The sequence below is a fragment of the Epinephelus fuscoguttatus genome, linkage group LG1 (assembly GCF_011397635.1).
Source record: "Epinephelus fuscoguttatus linkage group LG1, E.fuscoguttatus.final_Chr_v1".
Classification (NCBI taxonomy): Eukaryota; Metazoa; Chordata; class Actinopteri; order Perciformes; family Serranidae; genus Epinephelus; species Epinephelus fuscoguttatus.
In genome coordinates, this window is record NC_064752.1 from 27,427,028 (window position 1) to 27,451,360 (window position 24,333).

At 40.4% G+C, this 24,333-nt stretch overlaps 3 protein-coding genes across 3 annotated transcripts; all 3 read right to left on the minus strand.

Moving 5' to 3' along the window:
* Positions 1-1,958: 1,958 nt before the first annotated feature.
* Positions 1,959-3,737, minus strand: LOC125892775 (caveolin-2-like). Its single transcript, XM_049582997.1, has 3 exons — positions 3,432-3,737; positions 2,667-2,854; positions 1,959-2,487 (listed from the first exon to the last, which is right to left on the minus strand). The coding sequence occupies exons 1-3, from the start codon at positions 3,630-3,632 to the stop codon at positions 2,328-2,330; spliced, it is 549 nt and encodes a 182-aa protein (XP_049438954.1). The 5' UTR covers positions 3,633-3,737; the 3' UTR covers positions 1,959-2,327.
* Positions 3,738-11,804: 8,067 nt separating this feature from the next.
* gpr61l (G protein-coupled receptor 61-like) lies at positions 11,805-16,157 on the minus strand. Its single transcript, XM_049579587.1, has 2 exons — positions 15,888-16,157; positions 11,805-14,193 (listed from the first exon to the last, which is right to left on the minus strand). The coding sequence occupies exon 2, from the start codon at positions 14,139-14,141 to the stop codon at positions 12,849-12,851; it is 1,293 nt and encodes a 430-aa protein (XP_049435544.1). The 5' UTR covers positions 14,142-14,193; positions 15,888-16,157; the 3' UTR covers positions 11,805-12,848.
* A 1,314-nt stretch (positions 16,158-17,471) lies between these two features.
* Positions 17,472-23,853, minus strand: parp3 (poly (ADP-ribose) polymerase family, member 3). The gene is made up of 11 exons (XM_049583998.1): positions 23,640-23,853; positions 23,133-23,332; positions 22,904-23,029; positions 22,574-22,753; positions 22,330-22,468; positions 20,547-20,770; positions 20,296-20,451; positions 20,100-20,186; positions 19,841-20,018; positions 19,592-19,735; positions 17,472-18,515 (listed from the first exon to the last, which is right to left on the minus strand). Exons 2-11 carry the CDS (start codon positions 23,313-23,315, stop codon positions 18,343-18,345), a joined length of 1,590 nt encoding a protein of 529 aa, XP_049439955.1. The 5' UTR covers positions 23,316-23,332; positions 23,640-23,853; the 3' UTR covers positions 17,472-18,342.
* Positions 23,854-24,333: the final 480 nt, after the last annotated feature.

Genomic DNA, 24,333 nt, shown 5'->3' on the forward strand with positions numbered 1-24,333 from the left:
CTCTATCAGCAGGTCGCACAAACAAGCTCATAAGCCTCGCGCTGCCAAAAAGAAGGGGAAGAGGAAGAACTGGTGCAGGTCTCACAGCACGCCCAGGTCTCTGTTGCTATTTAACTCAGTCGGTGTAAGAACAGCACAGGAAGCGTGACTTCAGATCATGGATTGGCATTTCTTGCCCTGGTCCCCTGGTGGCAGAGACAGGGATGAAAAGGGAGGGGTGGAATGGGATCTGAGCGCATGTGATCCAGAGCCAGCCCAATTAGAGGAGTATTCTTGGCGTGGCAATGGATAGAGTAGAAGCCAGTTAGGCATGGAGGCAGAGAGACAGAAATAGCTCAGCAGAGAGTCATGGTGGGCATACCTCTGCCTCTGTGAGTGTCTATGCAATCAGCTGAGACTGCACTGGCTACTCTCTTTCATTTAATGTAGGCAGACACAGCAGGCACTCAGACCTATATTTAGAGTCTTATAGAATGTGATGGTAAGAGTGGGTATCAGTAACTCGGGGTAGTTTTATGAACAGCACTGGGTGTGGTATTTGACACATGCAGATTCATTTTTAGTATTATTTACTATACATTTCAAGCTAATATTCTTAAATACTTCAGTTTCTGAGAGCAGTAATTCACCACAGCAATTTTAATGTACATTTTTTTTTGTTAAAGGAGCTCTGTACAACATTCAGAGTGTATCTATTATTCAGAGACTGAGCTGGGATTGCTGCACACAGCTCTCAACATGGAGGTGGCTGAGCTGGTGGCTAGCAACTAACCATGCTAGCAGCTAACTGTGCTGGCAGCTAACCATACTAGCAGCCAACTGTGCTAACAGCGAACAGTACTAACAACAGTGCTGACAGGGTTAACAGTGTTGACTGATGACGCCCTTCTGAGTAGCGCAAATTACACCACACACACAGGATGTTAATTCTCTGCTCAGAACAGCATTACTCCACTATATCTTCTTAGCAAATAGCTGTTTGCTGCTGTATTAATCCTACTCTAAATGTCTTTTACAGCTCCTTTAAATCCTCAGTGGTCTCCTGGTCTAACCTCCAAAAATTAGGAAATTTAAAAAATTGTTTCACATTTTGGGAAAAACACTTTTTGGGGGGGGAAAAAATTCACTTTCTTGGCAAGAGTTAGTTAAGAAAATTGATACCACTCTCATGTCTGTCAGCTCAATATGACACTATACTGTCAGCAGCCGGATAGCTTAGCTTAGCATTAAGACCAAGACAAAGGTTAGCCTGGTCCCCAAAGGTAACAAAATCTGCCTACTAACATGTAAGTAATTAAAAGGTTATCTCTTGTTCTTTAATCTATGAAAACAAACAAACACACACAAAAAAGCTGTGTTTAAGTGTATGTGCCTTGGCCAGGCACAATGACTTTCTGGTTTCCCCACTGGTTGCCTGGCAACCTCATGTGATGACAAGGCCCCAAGAATTTTCTTTAGGAAGAATTTGTCCTGCAAGCTATGACACAAAGGAACAAAGACAATCTGGCAGAGACATGAGGAGCTGGTGGGTATATATAGGCCTACATAGGGATGGCTAAGAGGATAATTGGGGCAGGTGAGTAATTGGCAGCAGGTGTGGTTGATGAAAGGCGTGAAAAAACAGGAAACTGCAATGACACAAGAGGTTAGTACCTCAAAATAAAACAAGAAGTATCATAATAAAATCCAGAATGTTACACAAACCCAATTGATTGACTTTATTTTTTGCTCTCTTTGTGACAGTCTTTTTAAAGTCCAACATTTAAAATTGGAATTTAACCAAAAAATTGTGTCCACCTTATCTACAAAACTGAACAGTACATTGCAACAAAGAAAGACAAATTATTTATTGACATTCACAAATGTGATTTCATTCAACCTATTTACGATGCCATTACAATATTCAATATTAATATGATTAATGCAAAAGTTTAGCCTCAAAGATAACTTAAGTCCACTTCTTCATCCAGAGACTGTTAAGTAGCTCTATACTCTATCAGCAGTGTTGGGAGATGGTTGCTTCCTCCGCCTTCTGTCTGGGTTTATATACAGATTATTTTCTAATTGAATTGCAATGTTTTATACATGTAATTGCTATTTGTTTTTGTAATTGTGCATTAAATAGTTTTAGTACCATTTACCCCACATTTGCTACCCATGCTTGTTCAGGTACATACAGCACGCCAAACATCATGCCAGGTGAGCAATAACACAGTGTAATCACAGGCAATTATGATGCATATTAAATCTTTATGGAATCAGTGTGCAATCTGTTACCATTTGCTTTTCCCCTGTTTTGCCAAAACATCAATACACAGCGTGATTTTCTATCTGTCTTCATCTTTTGCCAGATGGATGGAGATTCTACCACAACACTTTCCAACACTGGTAAAGAAGGGTCCGATGAGAATGTTCAGTATGCTGCCCCACACAGTCTGAACCCAGTGCATGTTGATGAGAAGCAGCTGCACACAAGGCATGATTAACCTGCGGAGATTCAGGGAAATGCACAACACATGAGCTCATCTCGTTGATAAAAATTAGAAAGCCTTCTGCACTCCTAAAAAGGGTTCCCACTAATCTATCTAATTCAACTTAATGATCCTTATTTAGCAGTTCACCCATGCCTGTAAGTCTATCTCATCTCAGTGTGATAACTGTCCTACCAGATGTGAAGGCAGCTGAGCACAGCGAAGAGAATCCCTGCTGCCAGTGCGACCGGCACTGCCAGGAAGAGGGAGATGAAGCGGTACATCCACAGCCTGGACACCTCAAACAGGGCGTGACTCCACAACCACACTTTATCAAAGCTCCGCACCGAGGGAGGCTCTGCAATCACATCCTCAAACGTGACCTCGAGATACATACAGAGACGCTGTCAGTAAGGTTTACCTCAAGCGTGTAAAATAGACAGAACTGGGGGCTTGGATATGAAGGCGTGGAGGCCGTATTACAGAATCTTGACATGCAGTTTTCAGTTGCACACAACATATTTTCACTATTCACTTGTGTGGTGTGAGATCATATCAACAAGGCCAATGACAGAACTGTGTGTATGAGCATGTCCACTTGAGGTCAGTATTATGCAGCATATTGATTTTAGCACATTAATTTGGCAGTCTTATACCTGAGAACAAAGATTGGCATTGACAAACATTTTTACTTAGCAAAAGCTTTATTTCTAAATTGCATTAACCTTATCCTCATGACTCAAAACAAACATAGATATCTGTTTCAGCTCATCTTTGCATTATTAGTGTTACATGTGGGTCGTCAGAGACAGGAGGTTTGGTATGCAGAGCATGTGCAGGTCCTGTTTCTCCATACAGAAATGATGTACATCAGCTTGTAGCCCTTTAATTCGTGTTCTTTGCCAAAGTTCATGTGTAATTTATGTTAATTAAACCCCTGTGGTGCTGTACACTCATTACCTTAAGACTCTTGTTGATTCCTTTAGGATCTCTGTCGTGAATCAGAGGCCTTGTGTCACTGTGGGTGGAACTCAGATCATCAGATTGTACATCCACTTTCACATCCATCAGTTCCACTTCTGGTCCCTCATCTCTTAATCTCTGGTCCTCCATTTCCTCTAACTTCAGCTGTGTCCCGGCTTGGTTGACTGCTGTGATCATGTCATTGGAAATATGGAGGATGAGCAGGGCGTAGCAGGAGGACGGCTTACCACTCTAACCTCTGCGGGCTTTCCACTGACACCCAGGTGGAACATAGTGGACTGCTGACTGTGTGCTCCTTGTTGAGGAATGCCTTTATTGGCTTTTAAAGGCTTGTCTTTAGCGACCCTTTTCCATGAGACACACGACATGGAAAGTCTCATTTAAACCTGCATGAGAAATGTCCTTTGTTAGTAGCATAATCTGCCTGCACCTCCTCTATGAATATTGAGGGAGTTAAAATAATCAGGGGGAGTGTTTTGGCACTGTCATGACTGCACATATATCCTCTCATTGTGAGGCCAGAGTTGGCAGTGTTCATTCATTAAGAACAGATTGCTGTGCACTTCAACAGCTTCATTATTGCGGGTCATTAAAGTGAACAGAATATGAACAGCACATTCTCAAATGAAGACAGTATGAACTAATCTAATAAAAATCTCAACCTGCATGAACTGGTTTTTGCACCCACGTGGACACAGCACTTACGTACAATATTATCAGCTCGTAAAGCTGATATGAACTTGTTAGCAAACAGTTGCTTATTTACACATCCAGTAGATCCAGAGCTACATTGGCATTCATTCTGAGCTCTGTTTCTGTCCACCTGATGAATGGACGTCCAATACTCACTCTCCTTTTAGCTCTGTTTTTGAGTCTCCAGGGTGGAGCGCAGAGATGGCTGCACGTTATTTCCATCAGGGAAATAGGGAAATTAGGGAAATATCCAGCTGCTAAATGTTCCACTATATTCACTACATAGTCTCTCACTATGTCAGTGTGCCATATGGTGCTGAGCAGGTAGCGTACAGTGTTATTTTTTCTTTCCTGAAATCAGCCGCCTGCTGCAGCCAAAAACAACACACAGAGAGCAATGAGCAGCATCAGACTTATATGTCAGCATTATACATTTCTACAAAGCATTGGTGTGTTACCTTTATATGTTTCATATTTATCATATTTACATTTCTGAGGTGAAGTAGTTCATATTAGATGTATCAGAGGCAAGTTTCTCATCAGAAGGAGGGTAGATGGGAACTCCTGGGTTCCAGTCGTGGTTGTTACACTGTTAACTGGGTATTTAAAGCCAAAACATGATGTTTTTTGCGAACATTCCTGACAAACTGGTGACAGACTGGTTTAAACTGGATTAAACTGTTTAATTCTGGTTACAGACTGGTGTAAATTGGTTTAAACTGGTTACAGACTGGTTTTAACTGGTTTATACTGGTAACAGCCTAGTTAAAACTGGTTTAAACTGGTGACAATCTGGTTTAAACTGGTTACAGACAGGTATAAACTGCTTTAAACTGATGTCAGACTGGTTTAAACTGGTTAGAAACTGGTTTTAACTGGTTGCAAACTGGTTTAAACTGGTGACAGACTGGTTTAAACTGGTTACAGACAGGTTTAAACTGGTTTAAACTGATTTCAGACTGGTTTTAACTGGTTTCAGACTGGTTTCAACTGGTGACAGACTGATTTAAACTGGTTTAAACTGATGATAGACTGGTTTAAATTGGTTTCAGACTGGTTTAAATTGGTTTTAACTGATTTCAGACTGATTTTAACTGGTTTCAGACTGGTTTAAACTGGTGACAGACTGGTTTAAAATGTTACAGACTGGTAATGAGTGTGTCTTAATGAGTTTCTCATCAGAAGGAGGGTAGATGGGGACTCCTGGGTTCCAGATGTGTTTGTCACATTAAAACTGGGTATTTAAAGCCAAAGTATGATGTTTTCCTAACACTAACCAAGTGTTTTTCGTGCTTAAACCTAACCACTTGTTTATCACAGTGTTGTCCCAACATAAAATTGAAAACTGAAACTTAAAGAACATATTCGCCACATATGAAATGTACAAATCTAACATCTAAATCTAGTCTAATCCCTACTAAACATACAAATTTAACACATCTATAGTTTGCAGAAATATCAAATACCAACATTCCAGTTATGAGGTTGAGATGAGAGTGAATCAAGACAGTAAAGTTGCCAGCCAAAAACTTTAAATAAATGGGCTAGATGCTAAAAACACCATGGGGACCTGCTGAGTCAGCTGATAATTCTCTGAGTTTGTCATAGCGAGCTTTCAAGTAGTTGTGGGATCCATTGTTAATAGCAGAATATTGATTACAGCCAAAGATTAGCATCTCGCTGTTATCCTGTCAGTTTATGTTGTACTTTAGTGGTGCAAACAAATTTGCATTTAATGAAATTACAGCACACTAAATGACACAAAGTGAACATGGAGAATACAGGGGCCATTCAGGGTCTGGGGCCTTTGAACAGCTGCCTGCTTTTTTGGTATATATTGTCCATTTTCTGTTACATTATCAGCACTGCCTTTGAGGTCCTGTTTTACCTGAAGTTAGTCTGTATAAGCAGGATGAATTTGTGCATTTGCTGCACTGCAATATGCCCTTCTTTTCAAGTTTTATATGAAAAGAATGTACAGCTAAGTGCTTCCATCACTTATGTATGTGAGTAGTGTATGTTTGGTTGGTTTTGAACACAAAGTGTTATATCATATTAAGTCCCACCGGGAGTGTCTTCTTTCCCGATGCTGTCCTTCAGTAAGCAGCCACACAATCTCAAAGCAAACAGTCTCTTCTAACATCTGCCCTCCCCTCTCACCCAGTCAACTACTGAACCTTCACACTTTACCAAGGCTTATTGCCAAGTAGATTTTCACAATACAAAGAAATTGCTTTGGTATTTGGTACACAACAGAAAACACATCACACAAAGCAAAAAGAAAAAATAAATACTGGCAATGTCTAGACCTATGAATATAAAAATAGAAAGAATACAACACACATGAGAAATATGTAGGCTAGATCTGTTTTTAAATAGAAATAGAAAATATAAACAAAGTGGATTAAATGTGCTTGTTATTGACCGAGAGAGATAATAATCCAGAAGATGTGCATTGTGACACACTGTTTATTTACAGTGATCAACAGGCCAAACATGGCTGCCAAACATTCAGCAGACAGCAGCAGTCTGACTCCATTATCTCATGTATACTGAGACGTCATTGTCACTTTGAAAAAGGCACAACCAGACACTGAGCTGACAACATGGATCTCACTGTTGGCTGAAAATTCTTGGAAGCCTTCTTGTCAGAAATGTCTAAACAATGTGGGGGGAGGAGAATTCACTGGTGTACAGCGCCCTCTGTTGGCCATGTTTTTTTCCTTGTAGTTTGAAAAAAAAATCCTCATTATTTATCACTGTTGGTTAAATCAGCAGCATTTTCCACTTTTTCCACTTACAGGTGTCCAAATACCTCATTTTTTCTCACTCTTGGTTTTCAAAAATATCATAGTGCTTGTGTTCCCAGTCACAGCACAGCTGCAGCGGTAGTCAAGTGCAGGCAGACTCTGATTAGCTGATGATTAATAGTGTGTGTGTGGAAACCATGGTGATGAAGGGCCCCCGATATTGTGTTGTGATTGTGACTGAAGCCTGCAGATCCTCCACTTAAGAGATGCTAATTGAATTTTCGTCTGGCACAGCTCCTGGTTTGTAAAACAACAATTTTAATCAACAGTGGTGCTGTGAATCGAATGAAAAGAGAAATAGGCCCATCACAATCAAAATAACTTAAGCTGCCAATTTAAAAATTGGGCAATAGAGGCAACACAATAGTACCCAACCAAAATTAAAAACATCAAATTGCTTTATCCTGGCTTTTTGAACCAGCAAATGACAAATGTGATCACTGGTTTGTGGTGTTTGTACTGGTGGTTTGGAGAAATTAAAAAAATAATAATCAGAAAACATTATGATAATTTAATTTCTACGGCTCTGACATTTTAAATTCTACCGATAATACTGATGTTAAAGCTTTGTAAAGATTTGTTTCATTGTATAATATTGTTAAGCTCCAAATGTCACAATTAACATGAGGTGTAATCAGTAAAAACAAACAAACAAAAACACCTGTATACAGTGTGCATACCCAGTTATTCCTGGTTGAATGTTATGCTGTAACAGGGTGCAGGGTGCACACATTTAACAAACCTTTAAGGTGCTGGATCAATATATCAAACAAAAGATCCAATGTGTAATGTTTTGATCTGACAGAGATCTTCGTCAGGCATTGTGAAATTCTTTTTTTTTCCCACAATGCCTGACGAAGATCTCAGTCAGATGGAAATGTTGCAAAATTAAACTTGCTGGGAGCTTTTAATAGTGTGTGGCTCCTTGGGGACCTTTAGTTTGATCCTTGCCACAGTAAGTAATTCAAACATCCATTGTGAGTGTCTCAGAAATCTATTCTGAGCCTGTAGGTCACAGGTCCAGATGAAGTGGACATGTTAACCATCAATAAGCTTGTCAATAATACTGTCCTCTGGTGTCACCTGAAGACAGTTCACCTATTCTTTTCAATGCAATCTATGGTTACACTTTAAATAAGCGGGCTACTGACGATTTTGGAGAACTACATTTTTGTTTACTTGCCAACTGCAAGAGACATCAAAATGTTTGTGTTGTCATGAGTCAGTTTATCTTTATTATTAGTCTCGTGACATCGTTTGATTTTGGAGTGAGTGCTCTCTCCTTTGCAGTTATTTATCCTGATGAGATTACAAATCTCGTCCAACAACCATCTGCAATATCATCAGGCTCAGCAGGTGATCTCTGCTGCTGTCCTCTGTGAGCTGCACTGTGTATAAACCATACTCAGGTCAGAGACATCTTGAATTAGATTCCCAGACTGAGACAGTGTTAAAGGATGCACATATTATGAATGCCAGCCCTGAAAAATGATACGACATTAACACAAACACCATTTACTACTTACCCACCTGCCATTTGATTAGATTTGCAAAAGAAATAAGTGCTGAGTGCTGAGCTCTGACAGTCACACCTGTCCTTCCAGATGTTTGTGGAGCAACATGCTCATGTCTTTTTAATCTGTTTTAATTTAAAATTATATATGTCTGAACTCAGGTTGAAAATACAAAGCTCTGAATGTTGTTAGTTGCAATGTGATGGATGGTGATTCAAAAGTCCTTCAGACAGGTCACAAGAGTACAAAACACAGGATGTCTGTCCAGGCAGACTGTGTACTCACTGATGTTTTGTTTAACAAATGCTTCATGCAGGTGCAGTTGATGATTTGTTCAAACCTTGTGTTTGTGAACTGATAATTTGCACGAAACAAGATCTGAAGACAGAGCCAGTTTCACTCGATGGCCAATGTTTTTAAACTGTGAAAACTTTTGAATACCTTGGTACGGTCCTGAACTCCCATGTGAGCTTCTCTGGAAATACTGAGTATATTTTCAAGAGATGCTCACAGCAACTTTATCCTCTTAGAAAACCCAGTGGCCTCTGTGTTAGTCAGCAGATTTTAGAATTACAGTTCAAAACTATGGTTGAGAGTGTTTTAACTTTTCACCTTCCTGCCTGGAACAATCACCTTAGCTGTACATCCAAGAATAAACTCCCGAGGACTGTGACTATGGCAACTAACAAAAGCCCTTGACCCAACTCTTTTCAGAAAGGATGAGGAAGAAAGCGAGGAGTATCCTGGCAGATGGCTACCATACTCTCTTTAGCCAGTTTGAGCTCTTGAGCTCCGGGAGGCGCTACAGAGTCCGTCTGGCAACTAAAAAGTTACTCAAGAAGTCTTTCATCCCTCGGGGCATCGGTGGCTTAGTGGTAGAGCAGGCGCCCCATGTACAAGGCTGTTGCCACAGCGGCCTGGGTTTAAATCCAGCCTTTGGCCCTTTGCTGCATGTCATCCCCTCTCTCTTTCTCTCTCTCTCTCTCTCTCTCTCTCTCTCTCTCTCTCTCTCTCTCTTTCTCTCTCTCTCTCTCTCCCCCCATCATGCTTACCTGGCCTGTCCATCAAAGGCAAAATGGCCAAAAAAAAATATTTTTTTTAAAAAAAAAAGAAGTCCTTCATCCCGAGTGCCATTAGTATTCTTAACTCAACAACGTGACCGATGAGACAAAAACTGACCTGATTTAATGTGATTAAGTGTTCTGTAATGACTTAATATACTTGTCTTACTGACTGTTTGTCTGCTTTCTACAATGTTGTCTTTAATGTTTGGTGAGCCGAAGAAAAATCTCAGCATGCACTTTGTATATTTGTTACCTCTTGCTGTTGAAGTAAGTTAAATTTGCCCTGCTGGTTTGGTTGTGAAATGATGAGTCATTTGTGGGGAGAAACTTAAAGTGAAACACCACCTAAATTAAGATAAGATAAGATAAGATAAGATAAGATAAGATAAGATAAGATAAGATGCCTTTATTGAGAACATTAAGAATTCTTGTATGTTATTCCATGCGCTATAGGAGAGTTTAACATTTGAAAACGCCATAAACCTGAAAAGTAGGTCCAAACTTGTGATGCCGTGAAGTATTAAGTCTGGAGCTGCTCCACAGACAATGAATTGGAGCTTAATTTTGTGGACACACGGGGTGTTGCTGTCTTGTATTTTTGAGATAAACCCAAGTGAGTTTTACTCTATTATTCTTATTTTGAAATAGAAAATATGCTCTGAGCTGAGTGCTCCTCATTCATTGTCTATGGAGCAGCTCCAGACTTTACACTCTTACTAATTTGAGTTTTAGCCCCTTTACTTTGGGATTTGGGAGAAAATTGTTCATGTTAACTAATATTTTTGGATTGTCTCAGACCATAGGAATATCATCCTTGAATTCTGAATGTGGGCGTAGTTCTCTTTCAATGCTGTGTGTGTGTTCATACACGTATCCTGTGGTTAGAAAGCTATTGCAGTATTCGCCTTAAAGTATTAAGTACACAACCACACATCTGTAAAAGAGGTGTATGCCCCAGTTAGTGACAGCCAAACAGCAAAATGGTGTTTGCCGTTATTTGCTTTAACCACACTATTCTTCTCTATTTGTCCTGACTGCTGTTTGTGAACGACTAATACAAACAGCAGTGGCCATAAAACAGCACTTTGTTACCACTCTCAGCGCATTATCAAAGCCCAGTAGTGATTTCCATTGTAAATTCACTATCTCCTCCTCCCTGTACCTGTGACTATAATAGCACTCCATATTTCAGTGGAAATGTGCTGCCTAACCCCACCGTCAGCCTCTATTCACATGGTAATAAGCCCCTGTCTGAATTTAAAGGTCTCGTGTAATCCCTCTGCATGAGAAAAGCAGGTACGAGCAGGAGTTAGTAGACTCAGGATTTAAAGCTCAAGCATACATCCAGCATGAAGGTGCACGTTGCTCTGTGAGTCACTCAATTTCCATGACGACAGGGCAGATAGTGTTTGCTGCCATCAACATATCTGTTGCACACAGGAACTCAGCGGTATTGTCGCTCAGATTCATGAAAGATGTCACTCTGTAATGGCCTCCACGTCAGTTTATACCGCTGCTTGGCAACATTTACATCCAGTGCTTCACTAAATTCAGCTGACTCAGCCACCAATGCAACATTTATATTGTTATTGACATGAACAAACGGATACAGTGGAACCAACACATGTTTATATGGAATACAAACTGTTCCAAATTAAATACAATAAAACATTTAAATATCCATCCAATCATGACCTTATTATTGTAGTTACACTCCAGAGTTTCACTTCTATAAACAAACAAACCTATAAAACATTTTCTACAAACGTCATTAAAATCAGGCCAATTGTGATATGAATAGAAAATATGCACAGAGGAACATTTATCACTATTTCAATATTTCATGTTACAGTACAGCCATAGCACCTTGACCTAAAATGAGGAAAACCAACCTGAATTAGACGGTAAAAGGCACAGGGCATTTAGGATGTATTCAGAGGATAGGGTCACATTTGTTCAAGTTTATCTTTAAACAATACCGACATGCCGACATGTGCATTGGTATGAGTATCGGCTGTTGTTATTGTTCCTCCTGTCAAAAAAGAGAGACCTCCTCTTAGAACAGTTTTAATGGAAATGTAGGAGGGATATCCACTGTCATTGATCCATCTTCCATCACTTAGATTAAAATTATCAGTGGTGGAAAATAACTATAGTAAGTACATTTACTCAAGTATTGTACTTTATACTGTACTACATTTATTTAAAATGTATAGTCAGTAGTTACTTTTTGAAATTAGGATGTGACACAAATGATGTGATAAGTTTATAAAATATAATCCATTGCTGAAGATTAAAATACAAAATTATATTAAGAAGTTAAAATAAGCTCCACTTTGACAACATGAAAGTACTGCCTTGCAAATTAATAAATCAACATAACAATCCAACAATATAAAAGTATAACATAGATAATAGCTATAACATGAGTACAGTGAGACCAATACTTCCACTTGTCACTCTGTGCATAAATTATGTTGCTAATACTTTTGTACTGTTTGTAACGGAGTATTTGTATACATTGCTACTTGCACTTGTGTAGGATATATAGGGATATATTGGCAGAAATGGACTATAATGTCCCAAGTATGTTTTCTTTGGTGTATAATTACCTGAAAATTAGAACTGTTGTGTTCTCGTTTCCATAGAATAAACAGTTTATATCTACATGGGGAGTGGGTCCTCGTCCATGGAGTCCCCGTGTTTCACCACCATGTTCTTAGCCCAGAAGACACAAACCAAACACTGACTCTAGAAAGGGCCATTAGCGTTTTTTGTGGATTTGCATTTTTGCATTGGCCACTGTAATTAGTAGCCCCTCCATGACAAGCAGTGTCAGAAAAACACTGATTTTTTATTTATGTAAAACTGCTTTATTCAGTGTTTTTACTGATTTGAATCACAATATCCATTTGTTTTGGAGAGGAAAACTCCTGAATGTTTGGATCTTAAGTTATCAGTTTGTTTTGGAGAGGAAGTGACCTCTGTGGATAATTTGGTTTCTGGTAAAACCCCCCTGAAAAGTGAACAATGAAGGAATTCTGACAGGGAGAAGTTTCAGCTGGTTGCAATCTGCAATCCTCACCACTAGATGCCACTAAATCCCACAAAATCTTACACACTGCTCCTTTGAGTGGATGATTTTAATACTTACATATGGCATGTATGTACATATGAGCATGTCAGTATTGTTTTAGGACAGACTCCAAATGTGAGCCTATTCTTTGAGAAGAACAAAAAAAGGCCCACCTACAACAAACTGACATTGCCTGTGTATTAGCACTGTGGTCCAAAGCTCATGTTGGTCAATGTCTAAGCCTGCTCCTCAGGTATTTGTCCAGGGATCTTCATCCCCTGCTCCACAGTGTTTTTGGGACGAGAGTTAGTACAGCTGGGTGGGGTTTCAGCTGTGCTTGTGGTTCTGTGGATGAACTGGAGAAAGTTCTCCTGAAGGGAACCCTCATGGCTGGATGTCCCAAACTCCGCTGGCTGGGTCAAGCAGCAGCGCCGAAACTTTACCAGCTCTTCTCTGATCTGCCTGTTCAACATGCCGTAGAAGAACGGGTTAACTGCAAAGGAGGAGTAGGCCAGCCAGGTGACAGCTTCCTCCAAGTCCCCGGGGCTGTGCATAGAGCCAGTCAGAGACATTTGCAGGTGGAAGATGAAGTAGGGCAACCAGCAAACAAAGAACTGGCCCACTATGAACACCAAGGTAAGAGCTGCCTTGCCTCCACTGAAGGCCCTCTCTGGAGATAGTCTTTGGGGCAGAGTGCGGGTGGTGGTGATCATGGTGGTCTGGCTGTTGATAGAGTCTGAGCGATCCTTAGCAGGGCTCGAATTTGCCCACGTTTGCACAGCAGGGACTTGCTGCAGGGCTGCAGAACGAGCTACCTTGTACACGGCACAGTAAACAGCGAAGATAACCACGGCAGGAACCAGGAAACAAACCACACTGAAGAGCACAGCAAATGCACTTCTTATACGACTGTGGCTCGCGTGGAGGGAGCAGTGAGCTGCAGCTATAGAGCTCTGAGGTCCATAAGCTGGCCATCCAAACAGCGTGACCAAAGCTAAGAGGGCTGACTTAACCCAGATTAGTAGCATGACACCAATAGCAAGGTTGATGGTCATCTTGACTTCATAACGCATGGGGTGTACGATATAGAAGTAACGCTCCACACTGATGGCTGTGATGGTGAGGATGGAGAGACAGATGAGGAAAACATTGAGGAAGATGTAAACCTGGCACTCCAGGACAGTAAACACCACTGTGCCAAAGAACGCTGAGCTGGATATGATACCCAGTGGCATGAGAAGGATGGCACACAGCAGGTCCACCGCACAAAGGTGACACACGAAAGCAAACCTCTTCAGGTGGGGCGCACGAGCAATGGCCACCATCACACCCGTGTTGGCCAGCAAAGCGATGAGGTTAAGGGTCACCATGCAGAACAACCCAAAAAGGTCTTTGATTTGTGACTGGGAGCTTGTGACGACACCCACATTGGCAGGAACCGTAGGATTGGGCTCCCATGGGGCAGTGGTGAGATTTGGCACCGAGTGGTTTGGCACAGCGGCTATCATGGGACCAATCTTGTCAGCCATTATTCATTCACAAGCTCCATTTCTGTCTTAGATGTCTTCATACGTGGATGTCCTGTGTCGAGAACACAGAAAACAGTTAGTCATAAAAAAAACATAGCATTTCAAAGATTGTAAGTATATCCATCCATTAACTAATTACAGATATAATATGTAGTTATAGTTTAATAGTATTGAATACTGATGCAGGCAGTGGTGTCCTTTTAATTCAGATGCTGCCCCCGCAAACAAAAATAATTGGAGGCTGATATGACTATCTGTAAGATGCTGTGGCACTTTAATTTTTTAAACTAGCACTAAGGAAATGGTACCAACCATGTCAGCATGGCTTGGTGACAAGGAAGCTAAATAACACTCTTAATTTTTGGTGAGGAAACAGCTGGCATTTTCAAAGGAGTCCCTTGAACTCTCACCTCAAGATATCTGAATGAAAAAGGGTTCTATGGGTACCCGCAAGTTTGAGCAGCTTGAGAAGGCTTGTCCAATGAATGTGTTGTTTTCCTTACAATCAATGTACTCCTTCAAATTAAAGCTATTTTTGTCTTTTTTAAGGAAAAGGACAACCAGCCCAGCCTTGAAGAACAATGAATTGCCTAACATGTATTGATACATCACACATTAAAACAGGATTGTTACTAATGACTGGAGAGATTTCTGGACCCCATGACTGGACCACTTGGGAACCACTGGACTACAGTATATCAGTATCCAATCCCTTAACTCTCCATACAGACAGAATTTTATACTAGTCTCACTTATACTATAAGCAAATTCCTGAAATTAATTGTGGCTTTTGGTTTTGGTGTGTCACCCCAACATTTTCATTGGTCCCTTGTGGCCACCTCTATGAAAAATATCTGGGGGCCCCACTGGATTCAGATGTATGATTATTTAATATCAACTTAAATCATGGAAAAATATCACAATTACATTTCTGCTGATTTCTGTTTGGAAACGGAAAAAATTGCTTTCACGTTTTAAGTGTAAACAAACACACTTGTGTGTTAACTGGAAACAGTTTACAGTCAAACACAGCAATGAAGGGCCTTGTTTATGTGCAATCAGTATAAGCCCTCTTAAGGGCCATTCTACACTGATATTAAAGATAAGAGTTGTGAGGACAATAAGCACGCCTCAATAGTCTGACCTGTTTGCTCACAGAGAGCTTCGTGCTCTTTTGTTTTAGGTCAAACTGTCCAATATACATTTGACTATTTGACATTAAATCTGCTAATCCTCTTTTTCGACACTCTATCCATGAAAAAATAGAAGCAAACCAATGCGATATACTAGATGGTGTCATGTAAAACCAAAGGACAGATTTTATGAATAAACAATGTGCATATGAGTTTTTGTTGGACGGAAAAAAAATATCATCACATTTAAAACCCATTAATATTGGAGAAATGAACACCTGTCCTTTTGGTCAGAATGTTAAGTGCTGACAAGTTAAAATACAATTTAAGCTTTCACCTGCATCCATCTATTAAAGCTCTGAACACACTCTTTATGCAATCTCAGTACAAAGATTTTCATTTGTAAGCTTAAATCATTTTTTTCTCTACAAAGTCTATCTAGAAAAGTGATTTTGAGAAAATATCAACACCTGACACTTATCCAATATGGCCAATGCAAAGATGTACTGATATCTATACCTTTATGTCCAATAGTGTGGTAAAACACATTGATTGTTGATTGAAATTAAAATTCTGTAGAAAACCAAGATGGATTGTGCATGAAAAGACTTACCCATGTTCCACTTTGTGTTTTTGTGGTACAGCTCAGACCAAACAGATGACTGACTTGACAAAGCTGCTGTTAAAATCCTACGTTAATATTCAACAGGCCCAGACCAACTTTATTTCATTTTCCAAAAACCAAAATAGTCCTACAACAGAAAATCCATGTCATCAAGTCCAGTTAACTAACTGCGGCCTAGTTCTTCATGAGGCTTCAGATTCAGAGGTCCAGACTCATCACACATGTACATCTCCAGTTAAAGAAATACTGATTGATGATTTTTGATGTCAAATGATGCTTCCTATCTCTCCTCACCCCTCCACCAGTAAGGTCCTGTGCTGTGTATGGCAGTGACTGTCACACATTGTATTGTGTGTGATAGTGTTTTTCTTTTTTTGCTTTCAGATAGACACACACTCCACTGTCCCCCTTCTAGAGCTGAGTCGTCCCTGGGTCCTAATGTCCACCAGGTCAAACAGGAAACTGAGGTTTACTCTGGTGCAGTTAGCTCTGGCTCCTCACATAAGCTTAACTATGTATTCAAATAAGAGGCCCAAAAAGCCAGTCTGCTCATGACTACTGAACATTATAAATACTCTACCTGAATATTCTTTCCTTGTTAAGCTGCATAAGTACAAAAGGTACTGTATTATATGTTTTATCCATCTGAAATGTCTTCATTTGTGTAAGCTGAGCCAATATGTCTAGTGTTACTGTTGTGGCCTTTAATTGTAGCAGCTTACTTGAGCTAATCAGTGTCGAAAAACGTGAAGGCTGAAACAAACAAGTTTCCCACAATCTGATCTGCAGCGTCTGAGCTATCTGAACAATGTTTAGACACATTTTTATCTCAATTTTACAATCACCAGGTCATACAAAACTAACTCAATAGTCCTGTTTATGTTAATCACAGGAAGTTTTCAAAGTACAATTTGAATTTGGATTTTATTTTCTGAACAGGATAACTAAATAATTTGCTCTGTAGGACTTTCAGACAGACCTTTTTTAATTTTGTGAGAAGCCAGAGACATCAAAAAATATTGTCTAGTAAATGCAAATCCAGACACGTGCTATAGGGACCAGAAACAATTTTCAGTGCTGAAATAAGATTTAGCCTGTTCATAATATTTTTTACTAAAATCTGTAGTGTGGTATTTCAAATATGTCTAACTGCTCTATCTACATTTTTAATGCATCCTCTCTCCAGGTAGGTGAGAGAGCAAGATTTTTATCTGAACTCTTTTGAACTTTTATCTCAAAGTTATGCAAAATGAGAGATATCAGCAACATGATTATTCGATTGTATGCATTTCCAATGTGCTACAGGATGTAAATCTGAAAATATTATTTTTTAGCCTGGGGAAATCTTACTAGCATTGTAAGACCATCTTATTTAATTTCCCACACCAACATCACCATCTTCATCTACGTATATGTATTACTACCATGCAAATTAATTATATTACCTTTTATCAAATGTCATGCAGCACCATACTGGAAATGTCTCATATGAAAAACATTATTGGTAAACACACAATGACCATAAAACCTGTGATACTTGAAAACATCCAAAAGGAAAAACATTCCAACAAGTAGGAGGGGCACTTAAGTTTATTAATCAATTACTGGTTCAAGTACTTTCTTAGTGCAAAAATGCTGAGGCAAAAACATTACAGAGTTGCTCATTAGTGACACCATGTGGTGGTATTTAGTGTTACACAGCAAGAACACCTACTGAGAAGAAAATCTGACCGAGCTTTTCATGACTTACGTGTTACATTATTTTGCACAGCAGAAGAACTTCCAGGGTCTTTCTTTAAATAATAGATTTGAAACAGTGCTTGCACATTCGCCACAAATTGCACTTTAGAACTCTGTCTGTAAACATATCTATGCATAGAGTATCATTTTTACTTCTGCTCTACTACATAACATTAAAGTGTCTATAACTGCCAAGGCATGCAGTTAAGTCCTCCTACATATCAAAGATAGTTTCCTCTCTAAGGGACAGGTTTATATAAGCATTACCAGCCTGATTTAATAATTAAATATGTAAGAAGTAAGCTACACAAACCAAAACTGAGACATCAAATAGAACAAAAGGTGCAGCATGAAATATTAAAACAAAACAGTGCAAATATCTAAAGACCTTTAAGAGATTTAAAGAAGTGAGAAAGTAATCGTTTTGCATGGGAAAAAGTTGTAAGTCAGCATGTATTGCAACGGAAACACAGCCCACCACTCCCAGGCCAGATTTATAGTGTGCAAAATATAAGGCACAGAGAAGTATGAGTCACTTATGAATCATGATAGCGATATATGCACAATAACCATAATAATAAAGACAGTTACCATATCACTTTAAGAAAACAGCATAGCCAAGCTTTTTAGTAAACTCCTTATATATAGAGGGAATGAGGATATTTTCTCTTCCAGGGAACCTGCTTCTTTTCCTTGAGTTAAATCAATGCATGTTAAGCTCCAGCAGGTAGCGAAGGCGACACTGGCTCTCTTTGTAGATGAGATATTCGCTGTTGCTGAAGTAGCTGTCTTTGAACTGGGGCTGCTCTATAGGCTTACCCTGAGGCACAGCCACCTTCTTGCCCTCCAGGGTGATAAAGGTGTCCTTGGATGGATCTGAAAACAAAGTAGCAAACAACTTTACCACACAAGGGCAGGGGGATATAGAGGAAATCAAACATCACAATATTTTTGATGAGATACCTCAGTGATACAGTGACAATATTGTAGGGTTGTCTATCGGTGCTTTCACAAAATATTTCCACAATGAGATTTTTGATAAAGAATCATCAGTAAAGTGGATAAAGCCGAATAAAAGAACAGCTACAACTGTCTGAAAGTTCAGAAAATTACATCACTTTACTGTGATTACTGAGTAATTCTTTAAAACCAGGCAAACACTGAGGACGTAACGATATCCAAAATCTAAGACCATATTTAGTGTCATATCATTATACCAACATCGACTTATTGCCCAGCCCATCCATCCATTTTCATCCACCGGGTCGCGGGGGCAGCAGGCAGAGCGAAGCACCCGAGACATCCCTCTCCCCAGCAACGCTTTCCAGCTCTTCCTGGGGGACCCCAAGGGGTTCCCAGTCCAGCTGAGATATGTAATCCCTCCAGCGTGTTCTGGGTCAGCCCTGGGGCCTCCTACCAGTGGGACGTGCCCGGAACACCTCCAGCAGGAGGCATCCTGATCAGATGCCTGAACCACCTCAACTGACCCCTTTCGATGCTAAAGAGCAGCGGCTCTACTCCGAGCTCCCTCCGAATGTCTGAGCTCCTCACCCTATCTCTAAGGCTGAGCCCAGACACCCCATGGAGGAAACTCATTTCGGCCGCTTGTATCTGTGATCTCATTCTTTCGGTCACTACCCAGAGCTCATGACCATAGGTGAGGGTTGGGACGGAGATGGACCAGTAAATCAAAAGCTTCACCTTCCGGCTCAGCGGCTGCATCGCTGCAGAAGCCACACCAAATCAGCAATACATCTCATGCTCCATTCTACCCTCACTCCTGAACAAGACCCCGAGATACTTGAACTCCCTCGCTTAAGGCAGTAACTCTCCCCCAACCCGGAGAGGGGTTAGGGGAGAGTTACTGAGGCTTTCTCAATATACTGACAGTGAACTTGAGCGCGAGACAGGCTTAATTTCACTGCATGGATAAAACTGAGGAAGTACTGTACCTGGCTCCACTGATCCTCGTGCCACCACACAATCATAGCCAGCAGGGGCCTTCTTCAGGGAGGAGTTGTCTTTAGTGATGGTACATTCTTTGCCCAGGGCTACCTCACTCAGAAACATCACTCCAGTATTTTTACAGCAGTGCACTAAAAACACATGACAGACAAATGGAAGATTTCAAACACCTGGTAATCATTATGTTTATGATCAATGCTTTTGTTATCTTCTTCAATCTGTCTTTTCAGCCTCACCGTAACCTGCAGACTTGCTGTTTTCAGATGCAAAATAGATACCACGACCAACACGGCCTCCTGAGTGGGGCATTATCCTCAGACCGCTCTTCAGGATAGCTGCCACCACCGCTATGTTTGTACCATGCCACAGCAAACGGCGGTTTTCCAGATCTTCATTCTCGCTAAACCGCCGTCCCTGCAATGTGCAAGATATGTGTTAAGTCACAGAACTTCAATCTTCTGGGTCACATATAACAAGATGGACTGCAGTTCCTACCTCTGTCTCTCTATCGACCTCCCAGACATCGATAATTTTTGGTTTGCGGTAACTATTTCCAGTCTCTTTCAGGTACTTTTCTATGATCTTTAAATAAGAAAAAATAAGTTAATATCAGTGGACTAGAGACCATGAATGAAAGGTGATCTGAGTGCTTTGTATTTACTAAACCTTGTCATCACTTTTAACACAGTACCTTGAATGTCTCTGTATTCTTGTCCATTAAAGTGAGGCGACACTTGAGAGAACTGTAGTCCTGGTCCAGAGGGTGAGGAACTGTCTCTATCATCTCTTCCTGAGCCTTTTCAGTCTCTGACTTCAGAGTCTGGGCAAGCTCAATGTCAGCCAGCACCTTAACAGAGCATGTCAAAAGAGAATGATTTTAGGACTGAGAAAACATCATTGAAAGACAGCTCATTCCAACATATAATCTCAAAAAAATCGCACCATCAGCATCTCTTTCTTCTTCTCCACAGTCTCTTTGTCGTTGATGGTTGGCGGTCTGTTCCGGCCAAAGTTGTGAGGGATTGTGGTGAAGAACTTTGAGGAGAGTTCTTCAAGACGTGAGTTTTTACTTTTTTGGTTCATGGCTCCTTCGATCTCCTCCAACACTTCAAAGCCCTTTGCAATCTGAAGTTTACTAAGCTTGCCCAAAGGCATCTTCTTGATGTCTATGTATCACACATACATACACGCACACACACAAACACACAAACATATAGATCAGTTATTTTATGTTTTCTTTGTTTTTGCTAAAAAAAAAAAAAAAAAAAAAGGCATCTCACACTAGCCCCTTTTTCACTGCCTCTTCAAGGCGGGAACTTCCTGCTGGTACGTTGTTTCACTGTTCTGTATGAAAGATACAATAGCGAAATGGGGGGACAGAGTTGTCTCGCCTTTAAGCTGGCATCAGAGTTACTAACAGCATCGAAACAATGTCTATAAAAAAAGGACAGCCGGCAGGACGGGATCATGGGCAGCTTAGGTGTGACATTTTGACTGCATGTTATTCATGCGACCCACTGCGGGAAATTTAAAAAGAAGCTGTTAGTAGTTAGCAGCAAAGTCAAAGAAGAATAGTGGCCAAAAATGTCTGCAAATTGGGGAAAACAATGTGTTCCTTATCGTCTAAACAGAGAATGAGATCAGCCACCTTATACCAGGGATGGTAAATGGTAATCTCTTCACAAAAAAAATGTCATCCCTTACACCTCCCTTTCCTTTTGTAAAGCCAGTGTTTTGTTTGTCTGTTCAGAGCTTCTGTTACACTATAGCAGGGCGTGTTCTGTGGAGGAGGACCCGCTCTATGCATGTATAAAGAGAATTGATTACAGGGTTCATTTTTATGAAATTTGTTATAAAGCCAAAAAAGTTAACAGTCGCATTACTAAGGTGGTCAGCACTGCGTCTGAATTGTGCGGCCCATGGAGCAGGCACACTTGAGATTTCTGCCTCCACTCAATGGGGAAAAGTATTCAACTGTGCAACTCTTCTACTTTCCAAATGCTATTGGACCAAATGGATCAAATTTGGACAGTGAAATGAGTCATTTTGCAGGGGTTTTGTTGTTTAAAAGAAATTATTCACAAGTTTATAGATGTCTCTTTCACCATGTGACTCTATGGGATCCAGGGCATCATGTGATGGATGTAATTACACTGTTTGGCCACCACAAAAATATAAAAGTCAGCTGCACTCCCTATGTAAATATGGAGGGCTCATTTTTGGGAAATGAAAACACAAATAAGTAGATTATACCCTTATAAAAACATAGTTATAAATATTATATTCAACACCTGCCAAAAGAGCCCCCTAAACCCTATTCACTGCCTCTTTAGGGTGCAAATTCTTACTTTAGTTACTTTGTAACATGTGACATGTAATAACAATGATCTTGTTAACAAACCCCAAGACACAGATCAGCTTTGTTCAACTTGTTGAGATATGGAGCCGGGTTGTGTAAATGCAGACTTCACCCTCTCTTTAAGGCAATGGTCAATCATTTACATGTCACAGTCTGCACTCTTTGATCTCCAAGTTTCCAACATGTCTAAATAATACTGAAATTCAAGGTAGTCGTGGAAAAGTTCAGGAATCATTATCCTATTTAGTGCAGCAGGCAGTCGTGCCAAACAGGCGTGTCGCAGAATAAGTATTCATGCACTCTGATCTTTTGCATACTGCACAAACCTGTCTGTATTAACTGGTTGGTAAATGGAGACACACCCACCTAGGTTCATACATTCCATCGCCTCCTTGAACATGTCATTGCTGAAAATGAGCTCGATGAGCTTCTTGGTGGGGTTATCAAGGGTGCAAGGTAGGATATTCTTGGTGACTTTAGCACCCTGTCCGTCGACAGTGTCCACCTGCAATGTCAAAAAGTAAAGCCAGTGAGATTCTGCTCGAGCTGATGCTGAATTTCAAAGTTTTTTCTTCAATGTAGTCTAGTCTAGGCTTCATATTCACGTTACCTTGACCTCAGCATCCTGCTCTCCATCCACCTCGATCAGGGTGTACTTCCCGGTGTGAGACACAAAATTCGCCCGATCGCTCCAGTTGTTCTTTGTCTTGTCCTTAAACTTCTTCTCAAAGTCCTTGATAGCGCTCTCAGGGTTATTGAAGACACTGAGCTTGCTTTGTCCCACTTCCCCCTGAATTTAAATTAGAGATGAAGCAATCAGGGTCGATTTGTTCTATAACACAAAATGAAACACTCTACAAGCTGTATGTGTAATGTAATGTAATGTGTAATAAATGTGCAAAACATAAAGAAGGGAGCAGTAATCTGTTGCAGAACTTACCACTCTCCCCCATCTGTTCCATGTGTAGTAACTCTTATTTTGTTTAATAACTTGAATGACGTAAAACTTATTATTGTTATGCCCGATGTTGGTCTGATTGAGCATGCAGTCGTAGTCATCGTGTACCTGGTGGAGACAACACAACATTTTTTCACATTTTATTTTACTCTTTAAATATGATTCACACTCATCTAGGTATTTGTGTTATTACAGAGTATATTTGTCTTACCTCTCCTGATATTGAGCAGTGCTCATCCACCTTCCTCTTGCCTTTCACCTGTGGCCCTGCAGCCAGAAGGGCCTCTTTTGCAGAGGTGAAGGCATCCTTAGGCTTGGGTGTCTCCGGCTCCTGCTTTTTTGCCTTCTTGCCACCTGCCTTGGCAGCAGAGGCAGCTCGTCTCTTCGGTGGCATGGTCCTGGATGAAAAGCCTGCACACAAACTTGGCCCTGTTGGTCATCTGGGCATAATGCCTGGACAAGCTCAGACATGCCTACACTGAGCAGCTGAGCCTCGGTGGCTGATCATCAGTCAGGATCAACAAAACAACTGAAGTAATTCACCATGCATGTACTTACTGAGTAATAAGTCAGCTACAACTAAATACCACCACAAGCACTAGTAATTACATTGTAGTTCATAGTAGTTTTGCTATGTTTTGTAAGAAGTACGTCATACGACCTCCGCCCTCCTGTTTATCCCGGAGACAACCTGAATTGCCCTCAGCTGGGAGCTTACCTTTAAACTTTAAATAGAGTCGGCCGGGCTGCGACACAGGACGGTAACGTTACACAGACACACAGAAACGGTCTCCTCGCTGCAGAAGCTGCCCCCCGGGATGACTGGAGGCTAAACAGGTCTGAGTCAGATTTTCGGGAAGTTTACACACAGTTTACAGTCGGAGGAAGAGGAGGAGCTCCACTGTTTCCTGTATTAGCCCTGCTGTCTTCAGCTGGCTAACGGCTACTGCCACCTAGCTTATCTCGGTGTGTATTGTTCCCTCAAAACCTTCAAAAAACAAATATAGTAGTAATAACATTGTACAACAATAATGGGAATTGACTTATTGTTTATTTATTTTCTAAATATTAGTGTCTAACAGAGGGAAATTCATATTTTAACACTACCCTATAACACTATAACACTAACTGTTATCTTCTGTTGAAACAAAGGCATGGGTGTAGATAAAAATAATAATAATGATAATAATAACTTCATTTTGAGAGCACTTTTACATTCCCATACATACAAAACAAAAGTGATACTAATAAAACAATGAAACATACCCTTACACCAACACCTGTAAGCATGCATACATATGCACATGGCTGCAAATAGATTCACTCCCATACACACAATAAGTCTTATCAACTGTAAAGAAAGGCCACTCTGTAAAGTAAAAGTTTTCAGATTAGATTTTAAGACGTGACCA